The sequence below is a fragment of the Pipistrellus hanaki genome (assembly GCF_964339955.1).
Source record: "Pipistrellus hanaki genome assembly, chromosome: 17".
Lineage (NCBI taxonomy): Eukaryota > Metazoa > Chordata > Mammalia > Chiroptera > Vespertilionidae > Pipistrellus > Pipistrellus hanaki.
In genome coordinates this window covers 40616392-40629665 of record NC_140519.1, presented here as the reverse complement: position 1 = coordinate 40629665, position 13274 = coordinate 40616392, and the positions used below count along the sequence as shown (strand labels likewise).

The window sequence follows — 13274 nt, the reverse complement described above, 5'->3', positions numbered from 1 at the left end:
ATGGACATAAAGGGGCCTGTGTTGGAAATCAAGAAATGTATTTTCAAGCAAACTGTAATCAGAGGTCACGAGGGACTTCTGCTTCTGACTAAATGGCATAGCATTTCTCCACCTACTTAAACAACAGCAAAACAAAAACAAAAACAAAAGAAAAACACAGACAAAATACATGAAAGAATGGTTTACAATAAATTGTATATAAAACAACAAAAGACAGTGATGGATGGAAAACTAGCAAGATAAACTCTACAATTGTCCCAGCTTACTACTTTGAAGGAGTTTTCAGGTAGCAGAAGAGGACAGAGGAACTACGTGCAGCTTAGCAGACATCCTGACTTGAATGGATTAAAACTGAGAGCCTGAGGAGGGCAACACAGCCAGATGTCACAGGGCAAGTTACCAGAGAAAAGAAAGCTACAACCGAGAGACCTGCAGAGGGCCCTTTAAGAAGTCAGCCGAGTAAAGATCGGTGAGCATGCACGTGAGAAAACACCTAGCAGTGGGAATGGGATGGACTCATTTAAGAGGATGAAAGAGAATAGTGGATGTTCCCACCAGCGAGACCAGAAAAATTCCTAATTCATGGGGCATTTGTTAAAGTGATCACGAAAGCCTTATCTCAGTATAAGAGAATAATTAGTGCTACACTGAGCACTGCTCCATATCCATCTAACAAATCATAAGAGAAATACACAAAAGTGTCCAAGGTTTCCACATAGATGCATCCCAGACAAAGTTAAAGAAGAGTTATAGAAACACAAACACATCCAGCACCCAACCAAGTAAAATTTACAATGCCTGGCATCCAACGTAAGATAGCTAGCATGCAGAGTCAGGAAAACCCACAATGTAATGGAAATAATCAAAACCAATGCAAAACTGACAGAGATGCTAGAATTAGCAAAGGAGAGCATCAACAGAATTATGAGAGTATATTCTATATGTTCAAAAAGTTAAGTAGATCATGAAAGATATAAAGAAAGCCCCAAACTGAAATTCTAGATATAAAAACTAAAATGTCTAAGATGAAAAATCTACTACATGGTAACATAAAATTTGGCATTGCTGGAGAAAAGATTAGAAAGCTTGAAGGCATAGCAATACAAAATTTCAGAGAGGAAGGGAGAGGGAGAGAGAGAAACATCAATGATGAGGGAATCATTGATTGGCTGCCTCCTGCATGCCCCCTACTGGAGATCAAGCCCAAAACCCAGGCATGTGCCCTTGACCGGAATCAAACCTGGGGTCCTTCAGTCCACAGACTGACGCTCTATCTGCTGAGCCAAACCAGCTAGGGTGCTAATATAATCCTTAATAGTGAAAGATAATGCTTTCCCCCTATGATCAAGAACAAGATAGGATATGTCTTTTGATACTTCAATGTCTGTGAATCTGGAGCAGAGTGGAGGAGGTCAATGGGAGGGAGAAAAGAGATATCTATAATTCTTTCAATAACCAAGGTTTTTTTTTTTGTTTTTTTTTTAAGATACACATTTTAAAAAATGGTAGGATAGCCGAAACCGGTTTGGCTCAGTGGTAGAGCATCGGCCTGCGACTGAAAGGTCCCGGGTTCGATTCCGGTCAAGGGCATGTACCTTGGTTGCGGGCACATCCCCAGTGTGTGTGTGTGGGGGGGGGGGGTTGTAAGAGGCAGCGGGTCAATGTTTCTCTCTCATCGACGTTTCTAACTCTCTATCCCTCTCAATTCCTCTCTGTGTAAAATCAATAAAAATATATTTTTAAAAAATGGTAGGATATGTCTGCTCTCACCACTTCTATTCAGAATTATACTGGCATTCCTAGCCCATAGAACTAGTCAAGAAAAAAGAAATATAATCAGTAAAACAGAAATAAAATCAGTAAATTAGTATAATTTTTCAAATCAGTGAAAAATTAATAGAAAAAAAACAATGAGAAAAAAAAAAACAATGAGAAAAGGGGAGCAACGAGAAAATGGATAAAACGAAATCACACAGGGGAACAAAATTACCACTATTATATCTATGTAATTAGAGATATCAGCTTCCTATTTTAAAGCCATATAAACAAATAACTGGTTGATAAGATACTAGTGAGGAGATAATTTTAAAAAATAAACAAAAAACTGCTTTTGCTGGCTTCGACAAACATTCTCCGGGTAGCATTAACACTTTTCTGAAGTGGATGGATAAACTCCAAAAATCTAGTGTAAGTGAGAAAAACATCCTTCACATTTCTTCTTGAAATTCCACAGTCTAATGTTTATTACATTAATGTCAAGACAAAAATAAAAAGGTAAGGTAGCTTGAAAAGCTTTCAAATTATGAAACGCAGAATCTCAAAGCTAAAAGCAGCCTCTTCCTCTCAGAAGGAAGGGTGTATGTGCAAACTTCATAAACTTGGGTGGGCAACGGAAAAGCTAGAGTCAGTTCTGTGGCTTCAAGAAGGAACTTTAGTCTCCCTGGATCTGAGTTTTCTGTTACTGAAAAATAAAGGCATTAGATCTCTAGATTCTATTCATCATCTTAGAGAGCCTAGGATTCTATGATTATAAACCAAATCATAATCTAAAGGACATAAAAAATGAAGCAAATATATTTTTTACTCAAAAAAATTTTAATTTTTTAACTAAAACGAAGGCCCTGGCTAATCTGAATACCAATGTCAGTTGTCTTCTGCACTTGCGCACAATAAGCTTAACTATAGGAGCATGATTGCATATGATTTTCATCTCTGTACCTTGTTTGAGCGTAAAGACACTCGGCCTCCGCAACGAGCGCAGAACTTGGTTTGGCAATATGAACAGTTATGGCCACATCCGTCCGCGAACTTGGTTTTGTGGCAGATGCCACAGGTGGGGGCGTCCCCCTTCTGCTCCTGCTGCTGCTGCGATTCTTCTCCCATCTTCTTCACCTGCTCCTTATACATTTCGAACTGCTGATGAAGCTTTCTGCAAAGAAAGCAAGTGAGGAAAAATCAGTTTCCAGATGGTCTCAAAACGAAAACTACCACTACAATCTGTGGACAGAATTTCATATTAAAAAAAAAAAAAAAAAAATCCATAGAGTTCTAGCTGGTTTTGCTCAGTGGATAGAGCAATGGGCCTGCAGAATGAAAGGTCCCAGGTTCGATTCCGCTCAAGAGCACATGCCCAGGTTGCGGGCTCGATCCCCAGTAGGGAGCATGCAGGAGGCAGCCAACCAATGATTCTCTCTCATCATTGACATTTCTATCTACCTCTCTCTCTCTCTCTTCCTCTCCCTTCCTCTCTGAAAGCAATAAAAATAAATTTTTAAAAATCCATAGAGTCAGAATAAAAGTTCAATTTTCTGATAATGGAATAACATCTTACATGGCATATCATATCGTAAGCGTTGCAACTAATTCTGCCTTCTGATATACATATTAATGTAAGGCCCAATTAATTCAATATGTGTCTATGGAGATATTTCTTCTATTATAATTTTAAATTTCTACCTATTTTTTGCAATATATTTTCAACCATACACTCTAAAATATTTATAATATTATTTTGCAAAGCTTAATTTCAAAATAAAGGCAGTTAATTTGACTTACACAGTGAAACCAAAACTTATGAAAATCAAGTCATTCAGACCAGATCTGAACTGGAGTGATCCTAAGACTGCAGACAGCGGGGAATGCACTGGATGAGTGGTCTCACTAATTGTTTAAATCTGTTCAGCCGTCTGGACATTAGTTGGCTATAAAAACACTGTGAGATATTAGGATCCTAAAGAAAAATAAGGTGGGGCAAATAAAAGGCCACGTTTTACTTTAAAAAAAAAAAAAAAAGGGAAATAATAAGAAAAAATCTTTTTAGGAAAAGGTATTATTTACTCCAGTTAAAAATAAATAGTGATAGCCCTCCTGGTGTGGCTCAGTGCTTGAACCAGGCAGTCACAGTTTAATTTCCAGTGAGGGCACATGCCAGGGTGGGGGTTTAGGGGGCGGGCGGGGTAGGGGGCAGTTCTATCCCCATTAGGGTAGCTGACCAATGAGTCTCTCTCATCACTGATGTTTCTCTCTCTCTCTCCCTCTCCCTTCCTCTCTGAAATCAATAAAAATATATTTTTAAAATAACAAATAAATAGGGATATAACTTTAACTTCCATTGTTTTTATAAGGAAAATTGAAAATGTGTTAAAACTACCATCAGTTCCGCTTAGGGTTTACAAAACTATAAATAACGTCACTCCCGTTCTAAAATGAACCAGAGGCTGCAAAATCACCACTTTCCTTGAGCCCATCAGAGGACTGAGAGGCAGACATAGGAGTGTAAAGCCAAAGAGTAACCAGGGCACCTTTCACCTTTCACCTTTCACCTCTGGCACAGCACAGGAGTGAAAGGTAGCCACCGGCTGGGCAGGCAAGAGGGAATCAGCAAAAACTTTAACAAATCATTAACGGCCAAGTGTGGGCTAACGGGGCAATCTGGAACAGTCAGGGGTAAGTTCACACTCACAGGCCCTTTGCCACGGGCTCCCACTGCTTACTCACGAGTGACACTGGGGGCAGAGCATATTACCCAAGAGTCCTTTAGGGGTGCACGCAGGTGAGTGTAGAAGAGAGGACTAGTGGCTTCTGGGCGCTCCTGCACCCATCCTCAGTAAGCACAAGGCCACAGTAACCCACTGCTAACGGAATCTGAAGACCGCTGTGCCCTGAAGGTCATGATTAGGACAACAGCGCCCAAACCTATGTGAACTCCTGGCTTGCCTGGTGATTTAACCCCCACCGTGTATGGTCTGACAGAACAGGCATGCCCACGTTAAAGCATAAACACAATTCAAACCCATGACATGCTGTAAGAATTCAACCTTCTTTGTATGGAGATTCCATTTTCCCAGGACCATTAAATGGTCCATCCTTTCTTCTTCTGATTCATGATGGCCATCTGTCACATACTAATAAGCTTCCACATGTGCCGAGGCCTACGTATGGGCCCTGTATTCCATTTCACTGGTTTTGTGTTTGTTCCTACCCCAGAACAACACTGTCAGAGCCGAACTCCAAATGCAATGAAAGGCCTGAAAGATCTTAGTATGTCAACTTGAATCTATAACCTTCCAATCACGTAAATCAGAAGTCAGCTAGCGTTTTCTGTAAAGGTGCAGAAATAGATATTTCCAGCCCTGTGGACACAGGGTCTCTGTCACATTTACTCAAACCTGCTGGTGGGTTGTGAGGGCAGTCATAGGAAACAGGCAAACAAGTGAGCGTGGCGGTGTTCCAATAAACCTTTATTTATAGAAAAAGGCAGCAGGCAGGATTTGAACCACAGGCCATATTCTGCAAATCAATCCTTGGTATAAATAAGAGACTCAAAGATATATTTAATTTAAAACTTTCATTACAAATGAATGTTTAAAAGGCATATCAAAAGAAAAAAGAAAAAAAAAAACAGAAAAAAAATTTAAAATAAAAAACACGCAGCAATAATTTGGAAAAACGACTTTATCCCCTTTTTTTATTTCTACATCAATGTCTCCATCATCACTAAAGCAACTCACTGAACTCAGTGTTTTCCAAAATAAATTTTCTTTACTTTCGAGTTCTTTGAGAAAAGTAAACTTTCAATCCATTAATTCGTGGTAATCCTGCTGTCCCAGCAATTTTATACCCAGCCACATGAGTTTCTGTTGCTGTTATTTCTCATTTATCTGATAGGTATGTGCTTTCATGATCTCCATAAACTAATAATACACATTACTACTTTTGTACAATAACCTTTAAAGGTTCGTTTACTACAGCTTCCAGCACCAACCACTGAGAATTTCTAAATTGATGCTAAATTTCTTTATCTCCCTTTTCACAGGGTCCATCAGGTAAGGTATAAGATACACATTCCCAGTGGAGTTCTAAAGCCAGATAATATCAAACCCTACATATACTAAGTTTTCGTCAATACATATTTTTATAAAGTTTAATTTATAAGCCAGACATAGTAAGAGGTTAAGAACAATAACTAATAATAAAACAATCATAGCACACCGCAGTAAAAGTTATATGAATACCCCCCCTCTCCTCCAGTAATTGTTATATTTTTTAGTCAAAACCTATTCCTGAATCTGTGTTACCACACCTTACGTACAGTAAATGGCTTAGTGTCACTCATCTCGGGCAACCCCTCACTAAAGTCTTCCCATAGGTCAATGCTTTCTGGTACAACATGGGAAGATATTTTCATATATATATATATATATATATATATATATATATATATAAATTTCAGAGAGGAAGGGAGAGGGAGAAAAAGATAAAACATCGATGATGAAAGAAAATCATTGACCGGCTGCCTCCTGCATCCCTCCCTCCCCCTTACTGGGGATTAAACCTGGCAACATATTTTCTGTTCGTGTCTTCCACCCACAGATTTGATGAGTTTTGTGTCTAAACTAGTAAACATTTATCACACAGTGTAGCCAATAACTTTTTCAGTTTGAAGTGCAACAGCAAAGCCAACATAAATTTCGTTTTCCTTCTTCACAAGTTAACAGATTTGTTCTCACCACAAATCTTAGCAACCTCAAGATTTTTTTTTTTTTTTTTTTTTTTTTGCTTTCCTTACTAAATCTAGAACTTCCACACTTTCACTTTAAAGAAGCACTTTTTGGCTTCTCTTTAGCAATCCCAATTGCCAACATATACTTTTTTTTTAAATATGCTTTTTAAAATTGATTTTGAGAGAGTAAGGGAGAGGGATAGACAGAAACATCGATGAGAGAAAAAGATCATGGATCACCTGCCTCCCGCAAACCCTCTACTAGGGATCAAGCCAGCAACCTAAGTGTGTGCCCTGACCCAAAATCGAACCAGGTTCCTCTTGGTTCATGGGTCGATGCTTAACCACTGTACCACACTGCTGGGCCAGCATCAATACTCTTGAACTTTGTGAAGTAAATAAGGGTTACTTGAACACCGGCACTGATCTTCTGATAACTAAGACGGTTACCAAAGTGGTTAAATGGGTGGGTAACATACACAGAGTGGGTACACTGGACAGAAATGACTCACATCCTGGACAGGACAGAGTGAATAGCATGAGACTTCATCACACCATTCAAAATGGTACTCAATTTAAAACTTATGGCTTTATTTCTAGAATTTTCCACTTAATATTTCTAGAATTTTCCACGTAATATTTTCAAACCAGGAAGTAAAAACTTGGATAAGGAGGACAACTATAATCTCAATAGGTGTAGGTATGATTATTTGAGGTATTTTTTCCTCTTCTCCAAGAAGTACTTTGTAAATCAAACTAAAGAAATTGAGGATTTCTCAGAATAAGATAGATTTTACAAACACTAAAAAGAAAGCCATCCATGTCTTTTCATTACAGGGATGATTTCAGAAAAATAAAGAGCAACATATATTCCAAAATATATAGTACTTTGGCTTTGCAACTTGTTTCACAACTGCATTACAAACTGATTGGAGCAGTCAAGCACCAATAAGAAACACATAGCTTATAATAAAACGTGTTTGTCCATATCATCCTCAATCTTCAGAAAAAGTAAAAATTTTTAAGTAAAATTAAATTAACTATTCTCAAAAACCCTTCAGTTTCCATGCCATTAGCCTTCAAAACAATAAAATCAACCCTTTGAATATCCATCAACTCTCCCTTATCCTAAATAATGAAAGGGTAATATGCAGAACACCCAGTCGCTATGGCACACACTGGCCATCAGGGGGCAGGCGCTGAATGCAGGAGCTGTCCCCTGGTGGTCAGTGCACGCCCCCACTCAGCCACAGCTGGGCTGACGGCTGGCAAGCATGGTGGTGGTGGCAGGAGTCTCTCCGCCACCATGGCAGCACTAAGGAGGTCCAGGGTGTCCCACTGCAGCTTAGGAGTGGGCCTAAGCCATAGTCAGACAGCCGGGCTGAGGGACCTCCTCCACTCCCCCCCCCCCCAAGTGCACAGATGCCATGCACCAGGCCTCTAGTCAATAAATAACAGACCAGATTTCAGAAGAATCTGGTGCATTTAGGATTTTCACTTCTAATCCTAGATGCAGCTATCACAAGTTAACATGATTACAAGTACAGAATGGAATCCATGATACACCCAGTCTTAGGGTATCACCAACCGGTACAATCAGTCTTTCCAAAACTATGATCAAAAACCTAAATGTTTAGTCTTCTGGAAAAGATAGGAGGACAAAAACTGCCCAGAGTCTTAGTGGAAAAAACAGCAATGCCATCATAACAATGAGCTCGTCAGTGAGAGCCTCCAAATGTTGGTTCACGTGTCACCACTAAAAAGACGCAGTGCCGCCTAGCCCGCTGGAACTCTGCTCCATCGGGCGAGTTTCAATAGGAGTGTCCTGAGAATCCTCTAAAGAGAGTGCTCTTCAGAGAGAAGCAGCTAACCAATTACTCCGTGTCGAGCCGAGGACAAACCAAAGGAGACAGCTTCCACCTAAGAACAGAAGCATGCTTTCCGGTATCTCTGCTTCTCCTTTTAAAAATGATTGTTTACGGTTCCTCTTTTTTTTTTTTTACTGTACTCTGACATAGCTGATGATCAACAATGGTTTCTCAGTATGCCCTAAGTCTATTTCCATGGTTATCACGTTTTTCATCTATTCGTCTTTTACTGTTACCTAAGAGAATATAGTGTCTCCCTGAAATTTCCGACTACATTTACTATGTTCCCTGAAAAAAAAAAAAAATACAACAAATGTCTTTCCTTCTGAAATACACTTATGTATTCAAGTGCTCTTTTTATTATTAAACCTAATCTTCCGTCTTATAAAATTAGACTTGGATGCCAAGTGGTTACAGCAGTTTCAGTAGAAAAGTCGGTACCGGGAGTTAGGGCTAATACTGGAGAGATCCTTGCAAGAGTAGCATTCTTTTGGCAAATCATCATCTTCCGGCATCCTGAAATTTCCATCTCCTTGCAAGGAGAGAGAACCAAATGTGAAATAACTGTAATAGATGTCACTACTGCTCGTGATTCACCGTCGCCACTCTTCGTGAGCACACGGAGGAACGTTTTAGAGGTCCTTGCAGTTAGTTAAGAGCCCTGTGACAAGGCTTGGGCAATGATCTGTGAGCAAAAGTGGCTCACGTCACTTCCTGCTTTATACAATTAAGAATAAGGGTGAGTACTCCATTCTCTCTCTTTCTCTGATGCGGCCACCCTGGTGGTTATGTGCTTCAGCTGGCTTACGAACAACGTGGGAAGCAGCGTAGGTCTCTGGGTTGCCACTTGAAAGAGAAGCGTTCTGTATTTTAAAAATAAGTCTCCGTTATTATCTACCCATATAAAAGCCTACGTGACCATTATGACCAGATGACTGGACGACCGGACAACTGGCAGGTAGTGATGACGCACACTGACCACCAGCGGGAAGACACTAGATGCAAGGATCTGCCCCCTGGTGGCCAGTGCACTCTCACAGCCAACCTCCCATGGTCCCTTTTCCCCCTCCACCACCCCCAGCTGGCCAGCCCCCATTGGGCCAGATCACCAGCCAGGCCAAGGAACCCCCACCTGTGCACGAATTCATACCCCAGGCCTCTAGTTATATCATAAAAAGATAAAACATGTAAATCAATTGTAAGGAAATATTTATTGAGTTCCTATTACATCAGGCATTCTGTTAGATACCCGGTCTGGACATCAACTAGCTTTATATACAGCAACGGCTCTGATTTTAGAACTACATAGCAACTATTAGTTTTATAACATAGTTTTACTTCACAACATAGTTTTACTTCAATTGAAACTAAAAAAGTGACATAATTTTAAATAAAATCCATACAAGTTAACAAAAAATGGATGAGATAACTAGACCAAAAGATGTTTAGCCGAAACCGGTTTGGCTCAGTGGATAGAGCGTCGGCCTGCAGACTGAAAGGTCCCAGGTTCGATTCTGGTCAAGGGCATGTACCTTGGTTGCAGGCACGTCCCCAGTGGGAGGTGTGCAGGAGGCAGCTGGCTGATCGATGTCTCTCTCTCATTGATGTTTCCAACTCTCTATCCCTCTCCCTTCCACTCTGTAAAAAAATCAATAAAATATATATTTTTTTTAAAAAATATGTTTATCTTCTAGTTTGCAATTATATAGAAAAAGTGAATGTTTTTCTAACTATTTCATCTTAAGGACCCTAGTAGTCATTCTCATTCTCTTCTGGAGTTCATGTCCTTTTCATCTGCCCATTCCTACAACCAAAACATCTTCTCGGTAAACATGACTCCTGCTTTAAAAAGTGCAGAGGCTGGATAGTAAGAGCATTTCTGAGTAAAATGGATGTATTCATGGGGAGACTGGAATTTAAATATGCGCCATCTCTTTCACATTCTCAGAGTTACTTCCAAACCACAACATAAGTAATATGACTTGTACAACATTAAAAAGATATGTGTGAACAACTTCTTAAAGAATAAATAAATAAATGGAATGGGCCTTTTTTTTTTTTTTTTTTTTTTTTTTTATGTTTCAGGTAAACGTGAGAACAAATTGCTGCTTTCCCAAATTACGGTACAGCGTAATTTGAAATATTCAATGAAAAGAGGACTCAGGAATCAGATAAGTTAGTGAACACTGTGTGTTCTAACACCTTTGGAGCACATTTAAAAACTAAGATGTTATACAATAATGAAAACCGCTTCATCTTTTTTTTTAAAGAATCTCTCCAGAACTATTTAACCGCGGATTGCATTTGGGAATTAATCACTCCTGTAAGGTAACCAGACATCCCGCTTTTGGCAGGACAGTCCCTGGTTTTTAACGATCTGTCCCGCGTCCCATGGCGTTTTAAGACAGCCCCGATCTTTCCAAAAATCTTAGTTTGGGGATAAAACATACTTTGAAATATATTGCATGATTAGAGAAAGATATTTTGTTGAATAAATACATTTGACATTATTTAAACTAAAGCTGGGGGGGGGGGGGGGAGAGTTACCTCTTTGTTTTTACTTCCCTATAAGTCATCCTCGCATTCTTTTTAGATTTCTATGGGATCATTAAAGGATAAAGTACCAAAACTCACAACCTAACAGTTTTCATCTCTAGGGGATAATATTCCGAGGGCAATCTTTTAATATATACTCATGAGTATGTTTTGCTATCAGAGATAAGATTTAGTCTATGCAGATCAGCTTACTTACGTCTGGGGCTCCTTCTCATTTTGCTGTTTTTGCTGGGGCTGAAGGACGTTATTTACCAGCTCAGTGATCCCACTAAAGGGAAACCACCTGTTTGAATAAGCAAATAATGTGACTGAATAACCAGAGGAATCACAAGGCAGGCCCCATGTTTTCTTTACCCATACTAATAAAAGGACACAGGCACAAAAGCTGCAGCCAATGGGAATGGGAGCTCCAGCTGTCCCCCAGGCAGTCAGAAGGTAGGGCAGTTCAGATTGAACACTTAACCAGACCACAAGCAAGGCAGCAAAAAACCGCATCCAGTCGGTGTGTGGATGAAGTAAGAAACTGCAGGCAGCTGTCTCACAAGTCAGAGAGGCGGGAAGCAGAGGACACACCAGCTGCAGCTTCTCCAGTATTAGTGTGAGCTAATACCATCCAGGGTGCAGGCAGCAGAAGATGGCAGAGGTACAGAAGTCAAGCCCACTGCACTCTCAGTACGTTTACTTACTGTGTCGGTTGTGGTTTGTGTTCTTCTTTGGCCCTAAAAAGATAAGTTTGCACAACTGAGTGCCCTGTGCTAGGCAGTCATTTCCATCTACAGATTTGTGGTCGTATTAAAAAAAAAAAGAAAACTGAGGTTTGTCACATGGAAAAGCTTAGTGCTTTGCGATATATTGGAATCATCCATTTGAATTAATTTGGCACAAAAAAAAACACACACACACGGAAGTTGAAGCATTTGTTCTTAATAGAGGACTAATATTAAAATGCTGCTGCTGTTCTAATGATTTCGTAATGTAGTCCTCACGTTTTCTGCATGTTTTATTGATGTCGATGCTTTTAAAGTGATTTTTTGTAAGGTACCACATTTAACACAGTTACATTTGCTTTACTGAAGATAAATGGATTTCCTCTTTATTTCTAAAATCTCTTCATTAATGTAAATTGAAGGCATACAATTTTAAATGAAATGTAAGGTTCTATAAATGCATTTTTAATGCCTTACAAATTACAGTACTTACTACTTACAGGGGGCAGTTAAAGGAACTGAGGAGAGGGGAATCTATCCAGTCTACCTACACATAGCTACTAAAATAAGTACATATATTACATGTAAAATATTCATAAGCTAAAGTAAATTATTCATACAACGATAACAAACTAAAAACGCATTTCAACCATAACCAACCCAGTGCTTCACGGAAATAGCACTGGGTGCCTAGAGGGGAGAGGAAGATCGGCCACAAGGGCAGGGATGCTTCTGAAACAGGCCTTCCCACACTCTGCTTAGGACTGGTTCCAAGAGGCAGACTAGGACTCAGCTGTGAATTATCTTTCACTTTCCCAAAGGAAGACTAAGCATTGGTAACTAAAACTGGACACCAATAGCTAGGATGTTCTTTAGAAAGTTATATGAATACTCTGAATTAAATCCTCTTTAAATCACATTTATTTTCTTTTCCAGGTGTTCTTCTTTTTAACGCTATAAGCAATAAATGAAAAAGTATACCCTTATACATCTTTGTGTCCCAATGAATAAATGTTACTAGTAATTATGTATCTCTGTATTGATTAAAAAAAAAAAATCCTCTGTAGTCTCCATACACTTCAAAAAAACCTAAAGCCGTATCATTTAGTGTGTATACAATTATATACTAATTAATTAGTATAAAAGGTTATATTTAACACTAAATATCATATTTAGCAAACAAACACAAGCAAACTATTGACATTGGATTCTATCTAGAAAAGTTATCATTGTATTCCTTTGAGAATAAAACAAAAAAATTCTTAACATTTTAAAACAAATGACAAAGAAAGAGTATAATACCAGCTGATCAAACTAGAGGACAATTCAAGATTATCCTTCACCAAATAACATGTATGTTAAAGAAAAACAAATATTGCCCTGGCTGGTTTGGCTCAGTGGAGAGAGCGTCGGCCTGTGGACTGAGGGGTCCCAGGTTCGATTCTGGTCAGGGGCATGTGCCTTGGTTGCCGGCACATCCCAAGTGGGGGTTTGCAGGAGGCAGCTGATAGATATTTCTATGTTTCTAACTCTATCCCTCTCTCTTCCTCTCTGTAAAAAATCAACAAAATATGAATTTAAAAAAAAGAAAAACAAATATTGAAATAAATGTATAAATTAGAAATATATTTTTTTAAAATC

At 39.1% G+C, this 13274-nt stretch overlaps 1 protein-coding gene across 42 annotated transcripts in view; it reads right to left on the bottom strand.

The window, feature by feature from the left end:
- RIMS2 (regulating synaptic membrane exocytosis 2) overlaps window positions 1–13274 on the bottom strand; it is a gene marked incomplete at its 5' end in the record, with an annotated part of 298413 nt that overhangs the window by 248950 nt on the left and 36189 nt on the right. For 25 of the 42 annotated variants that reach the window (XM_084864496.1, XM_084864498.1, XM_084864512.1 and 22 more), the window contains 3 exons: window positions 2719–2929; window positions 11123–11209; window positions 11613–11645. In XM_084864496.1, coding sequence (XP_084720622.1) covers window positions 2719–2929; window positions 11123–11209; window positions 11613–11645 — 331 coding nt within the window. The remainder of the gene's footprint in view (window positions 1–2718; window positions 2930–11122; window positions 11210–11612; window positions 11646–13274) is intronic. The other 17 variants (XM_084864533.1, XM_084864537.1, XM_084864535.1 and 14 more) reach the window with 2 other exon arrangements.